At 32.7% G+C, this 18,726-nt stretch overlaps 1 protein-coding gene across 6 annotated transcripts in view; it reads right to left on the reverse strand.

Moving 5' to 3' along the window:
• The window catches only part of LOC145246744 (F-box/LRR-repeat protein 2-like), a 423,804-nt gene that overhangs the window by 135,894 nt on the left and 269,184 nt on the right, over positions 1 to 18,726 (reverse strand). For 5 of the 6 annotated variants that reach the window (XM_080108504.1, XM_080108506.1, XM_080108508.1 and 2 more), the window contains one exon: positions 3,245 to 3,328. In XM_080108504.1, the coding sequence (XP_079964630.1) occupies positions 3,245 to 3,328 (84 nt within the window). Of the gene's footprint in view, positions 1 to 3,244; positions 3,329 to 8,413; positions 8,747 to 18,726 lie in introns of those variants that run through there. The other variant, XM_080108503.1, reaches the window with a different exon arrangement.

An 18,726-nucleotide genomic window follows, 5' to 3' on the forward strand; every position in this document is an offset into this window, starting at 1 on the left:
TCTCAATAGGATGCCTTTAAAATTCCAAATTACAGAATTCAGGAATCCATGGAATAAATTTTAAAAGAAAAACATTTTTGCTAGTATATATGATGAAAAACCTACTGCACTATTCCCTTCTTCCGATGAGGAGATAATGTCTGGAATAATAGTATAATAATAGAATACTACACTTCCTACCAAACTAAATAGAGCATTGAAAGATAGTGAAACAAAGAATAACACCACCGGGTGCTAAGAACATCAGTGGGTTATTCCCCTTTGAACAGAGATCAAACTGCTAGAAGAGAGGAAAAGTGGAGTTCACCATTTTGGACAGGATTTCACATGGTTGAATATGAAACAACAGTCAGATTTGAAACCTATCATGTATGGTAAGAAACCAAACACTCTTATTGTATGTTCTTTTATACTTTGCTCCGTCAATATGTAAATAAAAAGTATATTGTATTCAGTCATATTTTTCTCTTATTCTGTGAATTATAAGATTCAGAATCTAAATTTTTACATCAATACAAAATATTTGATATTTAATAGCACAGAATGAAGTTTCTATAAGATTAATTTATAAATACATTGAATAAATTTATTGTTTTTATAAGTAAAATTCAGAACAAAGACTTTAAAAAAAATTTTGTTTTGCTTTGTGCATTTTTCATTGTGTATCACACTTTAATTTTTTTTTATGAACGAAATCTAATTAATTTTCAAAGAAAATATTATTTGCATTCTTTGAACTACTGTTTTCATCTTGAGTGTTAGTTTCATGTTTCGATCAATGTACGAGGGGTGTGCAATAAGTAATGCCTATGACCCACTTGCCATAGCAGTAGAGCAACGAAACTTGGTACTGTTATTAGTCTTTCTTTACAGAGGAACCACCCAGAGTTATGCATTTCTCCCATTGTTTGATGCAACTCTGGAGACCATTTTTGTAGAACACCCCAGGTTGGTCCTCCAACCACGACGTGACTTCAGAAATTAAGGCTGCATCATCGGGAAACGCTTTCCTTTCAAAAATAACTTCATGACTGGGAAGAGGTGAAAGTCAGAAGGTGCAAGGTCAGGAGAGTAGGGAGGATGGGGCAGGATTTCATAACCACACGCCCGTGCTTCTGATCTGGCGACATGCGAGTTGTGGACCGGAGCATTGTTCTGCAGGAGGAGGGTACCTTTGCTTATCTTGCCCCGCCTCTTGATTTTGATAGCTTCCCTTAATTTCCTCAAAAGTGAAGCATAATAGGCTCCTGAAGACTATGAGCATGACCTTGCCAGCGGAGGGCTGCACCCTTGCCTTCTTTGGAGGTGGTGAGTTCAAGTGCTTCCACTGCATTCATTGGGCTTTGGTCTCTGGATCATAGTGATCAACCCAGGTTTCATCCTGTGTAATCAGTCTTTTGAAAAACTGACTCATCTTCTTGGCACATCTCCAAATTCATCCTCGAGCACTCAACGCGTTCTCGCTTCTGGAATGGTGTGAGCAACCTGGGAATCCATCTGGCAGATACCTTATGCATATAGTCATGAATGATAGTTTCCACAGACTCTGTACTAATTTTGACATCTTGGGCTATTTGGCGAATAGTAATGCGTCAATCTTTCAAAATGGCAGCCTCAACTTGATGGGCAGATGCCTCATCAATGGCAGAAGGGGGGGGCAGGTCTGGGAGCTGTCCACAGACTTCCGGCCATGTTTGAATTCACGATGCCAGCGTTTTACAAGGTCATATGATGGGGTATTATCCCCATAAGTTTCTTTCATTTCATCAAAAGTCTCCTGTGTTGTGCATGCTTTCAAATACAAAAACCGGATCACTGCTCAACATTCAACAGGCTCCATTTCACACCTGACTCAGTTCAAACACCTGTAAAACAGAAACCACAATTAGTTCAGGGCTGTAATTTGTGCACATAACCTGTAGAGATATAAATCATTGCACATGCAAAATTTCAGCTAGATCAGACAACTGGAAGTGGGTCAGAGGCATTACTTATTGCACACCCCTTGTAACCTCCAACATTGAGTTTAGTATATATGGTTTCTATCAGAGTGGTGAAGGTAATAAAAACATACTAACAGTATAGCTTTGGTTTTAGCCATAGAAGTAATATAGTTCAGTCTTAGACAGATATGAAATCTCCATTAGTAATAGATACGCTTTTGGTTTGGTAGTGTTTTATGGCATAACAACCATTTTTCTTATTTAATGTTGAAACAAGCCAAGCATGCAGGGGGGGGGGATAACTTTCACCATGACTAATGTTTGTGCAAAATTTCAAAAGAAATCCAAGAAACAAAAGGGAGTGAATTACTAAGTTCAATCCCTTCTTTGTCAGGGGGACCAACAATACCAATTGGAAACTATCTGATTAACCAAAAGTTGCTATTTTACCTCTTTTAAGTAGGAGTGTCATTTACACCTATTTGAATGGTATGAGCGTATAAGTGAAATGCAATGACTACAACTGGATCTCAACACAGTCAATTCCATAGTCTTACATCTCCCGTTCCTCAGTTTCCTTTTGTTTTTCAAATCCGTTCAATTCAACTTAAACATTGAAACTAATTTTTTTTTTTTTTTACATTTGAATTTTAGAGATGAGGATAGATTATTTGGACTACTGTTCTCATTTTGCGTGTTATTTTCACAACGTTTCAAGGATGAGACAGGTTTACTAAAGGTAAGGTTAGATAGACGAACATCGAAAAGTTGTAATACGTAAAGATTACAAAGTCAGGTATGGCTGACCACATATGGCGGGAAAAGGAAAACCATCTACAATTATGGGATGAAATAAAACTTATAGACAGAAAAACGGTGGAGAAGAAGAGGACTCAAACAAGTAACATGCTACCTCTGTGGTTTAAATAAAGGATTCTATTCAAAATCCCATGCAGATTCCAGAATTTAACAGAAAGATTTGAGAGTTCAAGATAAACTTGTCATCGGTTAAATTAACAGAATCGTGAAACTAACAATCTAGATGATAAAAGTACGAAGAATCCAAATACGAATAATATTTTTAAACAAGAAAAATAATTTACATTAAAATTATAAAAACTGGGTGCATGTTGTGCACCTCACCTCTATGCAATTGCAGTATTTTATTTTTATTTAAAATTTAAAAAAAAAAAAAAAAACTAGCTCTATATAGCTGGAGTTTATTTATTCAAATTATGCCATTTGTTTTTTGTTGAACAAATTTTTTTTTTTGAACAGGATTTCAAGATTCTGCTACCTACCTTACACGTTCCATTGTATTTCTTGATCTTTTTTAACTCCTGCCTATCTTTCTTGGAGGCACCAGAGTTCTGGCCAGTGCGATTCTGAAAATAAGATGAAATAGTTTATCAGATGAAAAGCAAAAAAATTTTATTTATTTTTTTTTTTTCCAAATTGGGGCAAAGGCAAGACAGTGTCTTAATGCCCTCATCTAAAAAGTATTGAGAATACAAGTGAATTTACTTCTTTTTAATAATTACATGCACATCCCAAACTACTGCAAATCACTTGTGTCATTGAGCAAGCAAATATGATAGATGTAATTTGACAGATGTTTATCAAAAGGTATTCTGGTCCTCTTGGCATTCGCTCACAAATGAGGACAAGAAATACCATATATTTCGGTATATAAAAGGTAGCCATCAGATGAGACGAGTTACAAAATTGGAGCAAATTTTAATAAAGTTTTCATATATCGGTTGTATAAGACGATTGCTAAATCACGAAACAATGTTTGTTTAGCCTAGGCTAGAGATTGAAACACTCGGTATCTTATGAAATCTGTTTTTTTTTTTAAAGAGGATTTAACTTTAAGGGTCGTCTTATACGCCGAAATATACGGTAGACCTATTCTCACTCTTTGCAGAAATAATGTAAATAGTATTAGACATTAACATAGGAGGAGTAAAGTACAAATGAGTTAAAATTTATTTTTCTGTCTTAATAATCTGCTGCTTTGCTTCGGGAATGAAATAAACGTTCTATGTAGTTCACATGCCGTAAGTATTTTTATACTACACACACAAAGTGAGGTAAAACAAAAAAAAAAAACAAAAAAAACAAAGAAAACGAGAATTATACAAACATCTTAAGTTGTAATGATTTTTACCAAGCTGCAAAACATAGGTTGGTTGTTTTTGTTTTATGGCATATCAACCCTTTTCAGGTTATTTAATGCAAAATTCAGTGATTTTGAAGAAAAAATTTTAATACAATATATTTGTTGTTTTCAAGTCGGTTTCTATTTAACCCATAGTTGGGACCCTAACAGGTCCTACACTCTGTGTTAGAGTGGCAATTAAAGGGTGTCTCCACACTCCCAAAGCCCGCAAGCTGGGGCCTCATTAGTGGCTATAGTTTAAGGTCATATCCAGAACCGCAAAACATAGGAAAAAGAAATTTTAGCACGTGCATGATAGTTTGAAAACAGACAGCACATCAGAGACTAAGACTTTAAAAAATTAACAATAAAAATTAGTGTTAGCAAGTATGAGTGTTGCTAGTAATATGGCGGATATATTACCTTGTTTGAAAGTGACATTTTTGCAAGCTGCCTCATTAAGTAAAATCATTGGATGAGGATGCTTTGGATACATTTGTAATGCGAGAGAAAAGATTCAGTTTTAAGGGTGCTGTTTGTGAAATTGAAATTGTAGTCAAAAGTATTTCTGTATACGACTAGTGTATTAGCAGTGTTCTTCTGTTTGAGCTTGTAAATATGGGTGTTAACACCCCATCCTATTTACTCTGCCCAAGGACAAACCGATGATCTCCCCTGGTATTAGGAAAGGGCCGCCGGGGGGGGGGGGAGATAGACAGTTCAGTACTTCTCTTTGAGAGAAGTCGCTCATGTTCATACTTTGAATAAACATCTTCCATTTATCACATTACTGTCTGGACCTTACATATGAGCAGAGTTGCGCAGTGGAAGCGTGCTGGGCCCATAACCCAGAAATCCATAGATCATAACTATGCTCTGCTACCAGATGTTAAAATGAAATAAGGTGGCCCTTTCCTAATACCAGGGAAGATCATCAGTCTGTCCTTGGATAGGACAAATAGGATGGGACGTTAACAATGGGAATTTTATATTTTTGTTCGCTTTGCAGATATAGAACACGAGGTGCTTTTATTTTATAGATGCCAACTTTGGAGAAAGTGTTGTTAGAGATAAGCTGGGGTAGATCTGTGTTGGAAGCCGATGTCATTATTTTTAGGCTAAGTTTGAATAGTTTGTGCTGCCAGGTGGACAAAATGAGATTTGTGGGGAGAACGAGATAAGATATATTTTTATTAATTATGGCATTATTCGTGTTAGTGAGGAGAATATTAGTATTAGTGCATTTTTTGTAAATATTGGAAGCATTGCATTTGGCATTATGGATGAAAGTAAGGATATTTTAAGCTTATCTGTGTGTTCTTGATGTAGCTCTCTTCATTGTGGAGATAATGAGGCACAAATTCTGAGAACTGAGGAACAAACCAATGTTCATGCCATATTTTCTTATACACGACTACTCCCAATTCCGTAACAACTGATATTAGGCAGACGACCATTAAACCAGCCTAGGTCAGTCAGGAGGGCCAAATTAATGGCTAGTGGAATCAAAGTCAGTTGCTTTAAGTTTGGTTAATTTCACAACATATTAATCATATGTGGGTTATTTAATGCCAAATGAAGTTGCCAAACAGAATTCTAAGTTCGGGTGATTATTCTATATTGCTCGTCTTTATTTGAAATAATTTTTTTTTTTTCAAGTCTAAGATTTTGGTTAGATTCATGTAGTTATATAAACTCCTCAGGTTTTCTATGAAAGTCGGTTGTATCAATTATATTTACTAATATGTTCAAATAATTTGAAGTATAAACTCCCAATTTTCCTTAGATTTTGTGCAATGAATTGTATAAATAGCTGCCAATTAAAAAATATAAAATTTGAATAAAAGTTCAAATATATAAACTTCATATAGCAACATGCAATTTTATTTCAGGACAAAAAATAAAATTGCAGAACCAAAATGTGTGAAACCAAATGAAATAACTGACTTTTCAATGGTCCTTATTCTACAATTTTCAATAACGCCAGATCAGCAATTTGAAATTCGAATTTTAATTACTTTTAAAATTAAAATCACAAGTTCTACAATGCCAAACAATTGTTTTTAATAGAAAAAACTTTTTTGGACTTTTAAGACTTCAGTTAGATTATCAAATTTCTCCTTGAAAAGAAAAAAAAAGTTCAAGTTCACAATATATCCAAATGTTTTGGATGTTGCAATTTGATTTAATTGCTAAAAGAGTGCAACATTAAAGTGTTTAAATTTCTTAAATATATTTATTTTTTATAGAAATTTTTAATCTCAAAGTGTGCAGACAGGGATGAAGTTTAGCATGTTCTAATTACAAAAAACTAACCTTTTCCGATCCAATATTATCACTTCTTTTACGATCACTTTATATTAAGTTTTAATTTATTCAAGTTTTAATTTCAAGGACAAAATAGATAATCCAAAAATCGATTTGGTTATTTTTAATTAGACTTAATTAAAACAGAAACACAGAAAATCTTTATGATGTACATACTCGTCATTGAATGTCATATTCCAAAAATTTATGTAAATTGATCAAGCAACCTTTTATATAGAAAATCATTTTACAATTTTTAGCTATTTTAACAGTAAATTGTATCCATTACAGGGCTGATTTTGATCTCAATTGACGTCCAATCGAGTTGTCTCACCCTTATTTTAAAAATAATCTTAATAGCTTTTCCCTTCATAAAATTTGATTTTCTTTAGTTAAAAAAAAAAAAAAAAATGTTCAATTTAAGCGATTTTGGGGCTATGACATCTTTATTGCATTCAAGGTACACACAAAGAATTGTCTGTATTTTCTTTCTTTTTTGATTAAGTCTAATTCTAAATAAGAACCATAGATATGTCAAAATAATCAAAAGTCAAAATTAACCATTTTATAACTATGAGAATGACAAGCAATCATAAAATAGACATCTTGTCATCTCCAAAACTAAATTTAAATACATTTTTTTTATTGAACTAGTAGGAAGACCCAGTTCGAATTTAACAAGGACAGTTTTTTTTATTATTATTATGCCTATAACTTGTTTGGCTTCTAATATAGTCAGAAGAAACTGAAGCTTAGGATCCTGGGTATGACCTTAAAACACATTCGGTGGTGATGTCCCATTTGGAATGTGAAGTTGCTCCTAGGTCCACTTTGGCCATTGCTACCAGATCAGGCTGTCTGAAGATAGTGGCTTCCTAACTAAAAATGCACTGACATTTTCTTTTCCTTTCCAAAACTCAATCATGTTGTACAAAGTCGAAAACAATTTTCTTCAACAAAACAAACCAAACACCATAAATAAATACTTTAAGAAATAAAGAACTTAAAAAATTTTTCTAAAATTACTGAATTCAGTATTAAATAACCAAAAACAGGTTTATACACCATAAAACAAAAATCAAATCAAATTAAATTTTAGAAAATTCTGAATGAACGTCTTATACATATGATTTAAATTTCATTAAAATCATGTGGAAGAAGTTTTGTTTTGTTTTTTTTTGGGGGGGGGGGGTTCTATCCTCATAGAAGAGATACAAATTCAGAAGCCCTTCCATAGTCTTCCCCAAATTACATGTAAATACAATTTTTTATGCAAATTCTTTAACCTTTCTGTAGAAAACACAGACACCGACTTATATTTTTCCTTCTCACCCAAGAATAAACTTTTTTTTAAGCCACATTTTTGTTGTTGTTGTTGTTGTTAGACAGCAAATCTCATAAGATTTTTATAGTTTAGCTTTTATTCAACAACTATAAATAAAATATAATCTACTTCTTGCATTCTTAAAATATTTGACTTTATATAAAAACGTTAATCGTTTGGAGCCATGTTTTTTTTTTTTTGTTGTTTTTTTTTTTTTTTTTTGACAACCATCACATTATCGACTAGTTATGTCTTAACCTTCATAGGTTTCAGACATAACCAGTCAATAATCGACACAAATCACAAAAAAACATGGCTGGCTACAAATGAATAACGCTTTGAATTAAACTTACATTTGCATGACTTCAAAAAAGTAAATTACAACTTTTATTCATGCCTAAAAGCTGTGGATAAGAAACAAACAAAAAAGATTGCAAGAAAATCTTATTTTAACGAAAAATCTGGTTTAGTAGCTTTTTTTTTTTTTTTTTGCTTGTTTGTTTGTTTTTTTTTTTAATGATAGCGACAGTGTATTCGGATTAAAACCACTAGTGGAGACAACGATATAAAAATTACAACTACCAAAAATAAGAAAAGGTGGTTTATTTTGGGGTTTAGAATACTTGAGATGGAAGAAAGGGGAAATTAAAGTTTTTAAAATTCTAAATAATTGCCTACCTTGAAATGACAACTTAGGAAAGTAAACATAGTGATGTTTCTGTTGAACAGAATTCCATGGTAATAATTTGTTGTAGTAACACTACTTGCTGATATAGCATATGACTCAAGATATATAGATATGTATATATAAATAGTCGCCAGGGAGAGAGAGAGAAAGAGTTGTGGGCAGTTGATATATAAAACTGGATGGCCTTCAATTACATGAGAAGAGAGGGGAGAGTACACCATAGCCACCAAGAAAACAATCAATCAAATAAATAATGCACAAAAATTCTAAAACAGAAGCCTTTTCCTAGATATAGAATGCATATTGGAGGGGAAAAAAACATTAATTATATGAATCCATACACTTCATAATTATCAAAAAAAATAGCTAATAAAGAAATGACAAAAGTCTGTATTCCAAATTTCATGATGTTGAACATCTTACAATTTATTCCTTCCTTTAAAGTACATTGACATTCACAATTCTTGACAGCACCTGTTTCGTAGCACAAAATCATTCATTTAATTATTATATCAATCAATGAATCTATTCTGCTCTTAACTCATCAGAACAAATAGCACCTATCAATCCATCTAAAGAAAATACAGTGTGTATGGTCATGATTACAAAATCCAAATATTGGGAGAGAAGTTGAAATTACCTTTTATTTTTTTATTTTATTTTGTCATATGCTCTGTAATTACATAGAGCTTCATAAATTAAAAATTGGTATAAATAAAAGGTGAAATATAATTTAAAAAACATTTCTACATGTGTGTGTGTGTGTGTGTGTGTGTGTGTGTGTGTGTGTGTGTGTGTGTGTGTGTGTGTGTGTGTGTGTGTGAAACAGTGGTGAGCAAAAATCAGTGTGACAAACTATGGCTGGGAGTTTAAAAAGCTATGGAAACTGAAAGCAGCAGCAGCCTTAACTACTGCTGCTTTATCACCAATATCAAAATTAAGAGATTATATAATTTAATATGAATATAAAATCAAAAGATGATCTAATCTAAGTCTAATACAAAAATGCAATCTATTTTGACATTTGCTTTGTTTGAAAATTGTCATGGTTCTGTCATTCGATGGAACAGGTGTTATAACTAAAGTTTTCATTCTTTCTAGAATTCTATTGTGAGCGAAAATGAGAAAGCTTTTTTTTTTTTCTTATATTATTTTTACATTGTACATATATAAGACCCTTGTTGGAAAACTATTTCGCTTGTAAGTTAATTAATCGCTTGCAATGTACTACATCAGTTTAGTTCCAAGAATTCTCACCAAATATTAGAGATCATCTGTGGATACATTTATCTACACTTCAAAAATAAAAATCAAATAAGCCATGTGTGGTTTCCCCCTTCATTCATCAACATGTTAAAAAAAAAAAAAAAAAAAAAACCATTACTCCATAATTTTGTTGGATTTTTTTTTTTTTTTTTTTTTTTTTTTTTTTAAGATATTTTGAAAAAAAAACGCAATAAGTGGGAAAACCATAGATTTTGCACAAAAGTAAGGAATTTTTAGCTAATTACAAATCATTGACATGTGGGTTCATTTAATGCACCCTCAAAGGGGGCGGTGGAGTATGCATACACTAGTTTTTCAGAAAAATATCTGGGTTAGTCAGTTTTGTGTTTATAGTAATAATTTCATTCAAAATTCTGCCAAAACAAACTTATGAATCCATCTTGCGAAAATCAGAAAACTAACGGACAGCGCCAAATACACAAGTGTTTTTTTTTTTTTATTAACATTGGAATGAATAATGGAGCCTGTACATGTGTGCCTGTATGCAAATGTGTTTTATATTGAGTAAAATGACGAGATCAATATTATTGGCATAAATATCTCGGCTTAAAGAGAAACAGTCTTTTCTATATAGGAGACAATTTTGTTTCTTTTACTAAGATCTGAAATTAGATTAACATACCAAAAAGAAAGTATAAAGAAATATTAAAAACATTTGGTTCGAACTAAAGATCTAAAAATCATGTATATTCTTTAATTCTGATCCATCTACGTATTTATTAATACAAAGAAAGAAGTAGAGAGATGGAGAGGATGGGGCAGAGGAGGAAGTGAAGGAAGAGGAAGGAGTTCAAGTAAGAAAGAAAGAAGGAGTTGATTGAAAAGGGAAAGATGATAAAAAAGAGGAGAGGCATAATCAATAAAGAATTACAACTACTCTTGTATCAACAAGGTTAAAAAAAAATCAATCAGAAGTATTTAGGAAAAAAAAATTATTTTGTTGAAAAAAAAAAAAAAAAAAATCTTCAAAAATCCATTGCATCATCAGTGATGGTTATCATACGGAAAACTGGACGATTTTATAAAAAAAAGAAAAAGCTCATGCATGATATTATAACTGCTGCTAAAATTGCATCATCGAACAGGCTTGCTTACAGTTCGATATTGTGTGGAGAAACAATCTATGGGATGCTGCACAACTCATTAAATTGAACAAAAGGATTCAAAATCATTTCCATGAGAAATAGTAATCTCATCTTCATCAAAAACAGAACACGTACATAAAAGATTTTAGAAGTAAATAAAATTGTCAGAAATTTCTATAACAACTATCCGTGAAGATAAAAGAAAAAATAATTTTTCCTCATTTTTTTTTTGGGGGGGGGGCTATCTGAGTGCCAAGCATTCACCACATTTAAGACACTCCAACCGAGAGATATTTTTAAGATTCTAATCGTCTCTTTAAATGCAATTGTTTATATTTGTGTTTCACTTTGTTCCCTATTCACTAGGTAGTTTCAGATATTTTTTTTCATAAGCTCGGTTGCTCCTAAAATTACTGGAATGATGGAAATCTTTCTAAGATGCCAGTTTCTTTTCATGTTATATACAAGACAGTGACATTTATCGTCTCCCTCAGTTTGGTTCCAGCCAGCATCATTGGGTACATCAACTTTAACTAGGGTTTCTACTTTTTCCCTTTTTCTCCCATATAATGACGTCAGGTTTAATAGATCCATTTTCTAGATACACAGCTGTATGAAATGGATAGTTATAATGGATAGTATGACTTCTGTGTGTGTGAGAGCAAATCAAACAGGTATGTTTCGCCATATCTTTGCTCCTCAGTGTGGCTGCATGTGACAAGCATTTCAAACTTCGGTTTAAAACATAACTGCTATGTCAGCAGTCTGGACATATTAATTCTATGCTATCACCTTCAGTAAGAAAAATTTTATACTCATATACGCTTACATTTACACAGACTTCCTGAAGTGCTGAATTTTTCTGTGAAGGATTTGCATAGGTGGAAATAAACAGGTAAATTTAGTATTTCATCTTGATTGTCCAAAAACTTGAGAAATGAGTGGAGATAGTTTGAAATCACGGTTTTGAATTTTTGAGATGAGGATTGATTATTCGTATTATTCAGACTATTCAGTGTTATTTTCACAATTTTTCAGTCGATGTAACCTCTAACCGTCTTCCCAAATGCTGAGACTCTTGGGACTCTGGAATCTGCACAAAATTTCGAATGAAACCATTTCATTTAATCCACGAGATAGTATGCATTCGTTCCATCAGCCTCTTGAGTATTTTGGGCGCTGCCCACATTGATGGTTGAAGATTCAACCTCCAGAATAGTAACTTAGAGCTGAATTTTACCAAGTACTCCACTGAATCACAGGTCCTTGCACATAATTCTAAGACCCTTAAACCTATTTTGTTTCTAGATCACTAATTTATATCAATGTGACCAAAATTCAACTTGCCTATTGATTTTTTAAGATTTCTTAATATCAGCATTAAAAAAATAAGGGACAAAAAATGAGTAAAACTAAAAAATATCCAAACATAATTCCATGAAACATTAATATCAAAATAAAAAAATAAAAAAAATATTCAGCTCCTGAGATAACTGATGAGTAATCACATTTATTAGCTGAATGCAGATGTGCAAACATCAAGTTATAACAGAGTGGTAAAAGTGGGAGGCAATGGTTAGGAAGACGTAGTGTAGTGGTTAAAGTACTTGGTAAAATTCAGTTGTAACGGTTCAATCCTCAAATGCAGGCGACAATTGTGAATTACTTAAGACAAGAGCATGCTACCCCTGGGGATTAAATAAAGTGTTCCGTTCAAGATTCCGTGCTGATTTGGAGTTTGACAAAGATTCTAGAATTTAACAGGATCAAAGGTTACATCAATCAAAACGTTGTGCAAAATAACACTCAAGAAAAGAGCAATAACCAACTAAACGAGTGGTCAAGTAGTTGTTGCTCAGAATGAATCTCCTTGCTTAAAACGGGGAAGAGGTTCTTGTAATTAAAATGAAGATATCTTCAAAGGACAATGGCATGGCATAATGTATTATTAAATAGTTCTTCAGTGCTTGTTTACACCCCACCCCATGATACAGATTTTTTTTTACAGAAGTGACGAATTCTGGACAAGCAATAGTGGAGTGGGAATTTCGGGAGATTCTTTTCCTTACTGAGTAATCAAGCTTATCAAAAAATCTCATTTGACTTAATAGTGGAATCTTAATGTTGAAATATTAGAATATGAAAATGTATTTGAGTGAAAAAAAAATATCTTCGATATAAATATTTATATTTACAACCGAAATAAAATCACTAATTATAATAAACGTATGAAATGAAAGAGCGCTGTCCGCTGTGTCTGTGGTGCCTGCGCGTCTGATTTATCAGCGCGCTGAAGTAAATGCAAGGGACCTAATTAGAAATAAAACGAGATAAAGGCAAGAGTTACTTCCCTTCAAAATAAAATGTTTTCTATATTTACTTTCATCCAATAATATCAAATAGATGTAAACAAAACGATGCGTTACGTTACCTGTAATAGAGTTGTTTTTGCTAATTTCCATAATACCTAACAGAAGTATTTAAAAAATGTATTTTCAAATTTACATGGACGAAAGTAATCTATAAAAACAAAAAAAACTGGAGCAATTTTTAAATGAACGCAACTTGCAGGCGTTTGTAAATAACGGTCCTCATTGCATTTCCGTGGTAAAAAGGTGGTAGGAATACTCGAAAATAATCGAATCTGATAATGAAACTCGGGGCAAATTTACAGTTTGCATTTTCCGACATTACCCCCTCCTCCCACACACACTTGGAATGCTTTTCTTTTTCGTATAAGTTTAAATGTTCCACAAAAGATTCGTACGTCATGTGAAAAGGCAGTTCTCCACGTGAAAGCACAGTCAAGAACCATCGTTTGTGCTGCCGTGCGCGCGCGTAGCGTAAACGGAAGCTGTAAAATGGCTGAAAGTAGTTCGTGGGTTCAGGGGTTAATACCATGCAAACGGTAAATTTGCCCTGGCTTTTATTATCAGATTCGTTGTCAGCGACCTCGATTCCCTATAAAAATAAAAAAAACAAATTAGAGTGGTCGCTGTTCTGTTGTAAATAACCTGAATACTTACCAATTTTAGTTGTATAGGCAAAAGTGAATAATTAAAACTTACATTTTTTTTTTTTTTTTTTACTTCAGGGTGAAAATTTGTTATCAGGGGAGATAACCTTTAGATTATTGAAAACATTTTGTTTTATCTTCGACTTCTCAATTTTTAATTTTATATTTATAAAGATTGTTTTTTGTTTGTTTTCAAATAAAACGTTCTTGGCTAGTTAAAAATGAAAATAATTTTCATTGGAAGAAACGAGTAAAATTCACTAAAAAAAAAAAAAAAAAAAAAAAAAACGCAATTTCATTGAATATTATTAGAATTTATTATTCATAAATATTTACTCCAGTTGAAATCTTCAATTTCCATTGAACATTTTTAATTTGTGTCGAAGATAATGGAAAGTTGAGTTCATATCACAGTTCCCCTGGGTAATTCTGTGGAGTATGAGAAATATCCAAGATTTTGACAAAAACAAATATAGATGAGAATGCCGTAGGCATAGTTTGAAATAACTTATCTCCCCTGACATAAATAGCTAGCCTAAAAAAAAAACTTTAAGAGGGAGACATCCTATTTCGATTAGCCAAATTATTTGGTGTAGATATAGTCTGTGTTTTCGGACATATTAAATGCAAAACTAGTGAGGAAAAATAGTTTGCATCTTTGTAAAATTGATAACGAAGCAAAGGACGACAAATCGTGCTCATAATTAGTAATTAAAGACCGATTTTTTTTTTTTTTTTTTTTTTTTTTTTTTTTTTAGGGGAGTTAAAACATTTTACCATATTTTTATTTCAGGTTTCAAACGGAAAATTTTTCTTTGCTTTCGTATTTTTTTTATTTATTTATTTTTTTTTTTAAGAGGGTGGGTATTCCTGTCCTTTTAGAATATTATTAAAATAAGTTAACACCATTACCTTCGTTCTTGTCTAAGATTATTCTTTTTTTTTTCCGCACCATGGCAAGTTTTTAATTCGGCTTTTCTTTTTTTCTTCTTTCTTTAATTATTTTTTATGAAAATCGCCCCAGACAAGCATGAGGCAATGCCTCATGCTTGTCTGGGGCGATTTATATATATATATAATCAAATGCCTCATTGAGGCATTTGATATATATATATATATATATATATATATATATATATATATATATATATATATATATACATATATATATATATATATATATATATATATATACATATATATATATATACTATGTCAAAATCTAGCCAATGATTAATATTAAATGGATCGATTCTGACCCCCCCCCCCCCAAAAAAAAAAAAAATCTGCCTTTGTCAGAAACATCGATCATGGAATGCGAGGACTAATGGACAAAATAAGGGTGAGAGTTATGAGACTGTCGAACATAACCTTAAGGTGATCCACTTTCTACTCCTTAAATGTTCATGATGAAACTTGCTATAATTCAATATCTTTTATGTCACAAGTACTGTAAGGAGCAATTTGTGTTGAATATTGCACATTTCAAACATTGTCAACAACGTGAAAAAGTTACTCGCATCATTTAGCAAGACATTGATTCGCGGTTCTCCAACTATTTAAAATTATAGACAGTTTCTGGAACGACTGCATTTAGAATTAGAACCATCAGTTTGAACCCATTATTTCATGCAGAACATTGGCAGCTAGAAACTGTACAGAAACATGCAACTAGGCAAATATGCTTCATCAAACACGTCATACTTTGAACACCTTTCTTCTCGCAAACTGACTTGATAAACATCCACAAAATTACGATCTAGGGCCTCTTTTTGATCTGAATGTTTCCAATACGCATGGATAACTTGACACGCCTACAAAGTTAGACCAACACAGCTTTAATAATTTTTGGAAAATTCATAAGGACTACAAAGTAACCCATTTTTCTCAACTATGAACAAAAGTAAAATTGTTGACTCATTCACGAAGACACTAAAATGCATTGTGGTGAATTTAATTTTTTAATGTTTTTACATTTTCGGTTTAGTATTTTATGATATTGCACTTTTATTTCAATATCTAATCGATTAAAAAAAAACGTATAATTCATGTAGAGACGAAAAACGCATACACACAAAAAGCAGTCAGAAATTTTATTGATACAAAGATATTCACGAAATAATTGCTGCTGGTTTAATGTATAACCAATGCTTTGGAGACTTTTTTGGCGATTGTGTAAACAGGGCTGCCGATATTTAGTGTTTATGTTTTCAATTTACACCATGATTATCAGGGACGGAAAAAAAAATTATTACAAGGAATGAGTAGGATGATTTTATTTTCTCAATCCTGATCAAAATGTGATCAATAATAGTTTTGTTTGATTTTAGAAATAATTTGCCAAATAATGATGCGGCCTCTATTCCATCTCAAAATCACTTGATTTATATTTGGATCATGGTTGTCATTAGTGATGAGCCGATTCCAAATTATTTCTAATTTCTATACAATTACTGTTCTAAATCTTGATTCTGATTCTTTTCAATTTCTAAATATTTATCTATGAAGTTGCTTTATTTTATTTTTTTATTACAATAAAAACCCATGAAATAGGTGCATATATTTTTTTTATTACAATAAAAACCCATGAAATAGGTGCATATATTTTATTTTTTTATTACAATAAAAACCCATGAAATAGGTGCATATATTTTATTTTTTTATTACAATAAAAACCCATGAAATAGGTGCATATATTTTAGCAAACGGAACAAGACATCTGTGAGGGGGGGGGGGGTAGTTCCACTCAAATCGAAATCAATAAATATTTATCATTAGTACCAACGATGGAAACGTAAATTAAAAAAAATAAATGGTTAAAAGAATCGTTTTTGGCATTGGAAAAAAAAAATGCACTAATTATTTCGATACCAGAAAATGTCCCAATTAACTATCCCAACACTAATTGTTATACTTAGGTTTCTATCAATGTTAACTCCAACTTTCTTTGGATGTACGTTTTTGAAAATAGGCAACCTAGTCGAACATAAATTGAACAACATTTACAATTGAATCCTTTATATCGCATCCCTCTACCTGTTCTACAAATACTTTAATGGTGAATGCTCTGACGAACTGCAAGCGCTTGTACCTCCTCGACGTGACTACCCCCCTCCCCGACAAGCAACTAAGTCCCACCCCTTTACAGTAGAGATCCCTAGGTGTAAGAAAGCCTTTTACTCCAATAGTTTCTTCCCCAGAACTGCAAGTCTTTGGAACTCCCTTCCGGGATACTGTTTTCCCAACTGTACTGATATGCAGAAGTTCAAGTGTAATGCACCTATTTACAGTGCCTCCCCACGGGACAGAGTTAGACACCAGGGTCGTTTTTTAAGGTACAAAAGTAAAAATTGTCTCAGTCATGAAGGATTTCTCCCCCACTGAAAGAGAACGAGAAATGGAAGTGCCGCATCTGAAGAACAGATACTACACTTTGATCTTGGCCAAAAGGCCAAATGTGCAAGTGTAATGTAAACAAACATCTTTCTACTCATCTCCCTTCATAAGGCCCCTGCAAATTATGTCCCCGATAGTAGCCCCCTACTTCAAAGTGAAACTTGCCTTGTTTGGAATGAAAATTGAAAAAAAACAAAAAAACAACATGGTGACCGATTATCATTCCCTCAGTAGTGACTGTATATTAGTGTTTTTTATTTACTTGTCTTTACATCGCAATTTGGATGTAAGGGGCTACTATTTGGGATCATATTTAGAAAAAATTAAGATGTTGGTTTACATTTAAACTTCTGTATCTCAGTACAGTCAGGGAAGCAAATAGCAGGAAGGAAATTCCAATGTCTAGCTGTTCGAGGGAAGGAGCTTATTAAAGTAGAACGCCTTCTAGCATTTGGGGACTTCAAAAGTGTGACTTTGTTGCTAAACAGGTTTTTTGTGATATGTACGTCGAGGGGGCACAAGTGCAAAGAGTTCATCAGATACTTATCTGAAGAGTCACTTATAAGCGATTGTTAGCCACTAGGTTATAAATTTATGCAAACAATTCTAGTTTGAATTTTCAGGAACCTTAAACCTAATCTTATCTAGACGTGCACTATTAATACCTTTTATTTTGAAAAATCACAACTTGCCCACTCGAGGATACAGGTTAATAAGCGTTAAGTGGATGGTGAGACAACACTGATGATTGGTAATGACAGCATAAGTTTGGCAGAGTTTTATTTAAGAGGACAAGTCAAAAATAATTTGTTTACATTGGACTTGAAAACGACAACGTTATAGTTAGCTGGGCGCACAGTATTATTTTCCACAGACAGGTAGTTCTAGGAAAGAAATTACGCTCATAGAAGTTTCGTTTAATTTTAGGCACAATAGGGGACACAAGAAAGTTACTGACAGTGATTGTAGCTAGACTAGTTTTTGTTAGGAATGTTTTATTGAAGCTCAGCTGAACAACACCTGCCATGAAAATAACGATAGATTAGAGAAAGACTTGCAACGTCTCTTCTGTGAGAAAGAGGTAGAGAGAAGAGGACATCGCTAAGTAGATTGCAAAGTCTAGTTTGTACACTATCAAAACAAAAAACTGCACGGACATATGGCCTAATGGTTGGGGGTGGTCGTTGATCAATTCTAAGTGACAGTTGTCTAGAGGTTGAAAGTTAAATCCTTACTACGGTGAATAATAGCTGATAAATAAAATTAACACATTCGAAATGAGAACAATCTCCATGGATTGAATGAAGGGTTCCGTTGAAAATTAAGTATTCATTTCGACATGGTTTCCAAGTTCGAAAATGTGCAGGTACTGCACTACTGCAGTGACTGCACGTTACATCGGCCGATGATACGCTGTGAATATGAAAAAAAAAAAAGAAATAAGTACGAATAATCCACATTATCAATCTTTATCGCCAAAATTTTTTAAAGCGTATCTCTTCATATATTAGGATTTTAA

Source organism: Euprymna scolopes, chromosome 24 (genome assembly GCF_053919585.1).
Source record: "Euprymna scolopes isolate OS-2025 chromosome 24, ASM5391958v1, whole genome shotgun sequence".
In the NCBI taxonomy this organism is placed as follows: Eukaryota; Metazoa; Mollusca; class Cephalopoda; order Sepiida; family Sepiolidae; genus Euprymna; species Euprymna scolopes.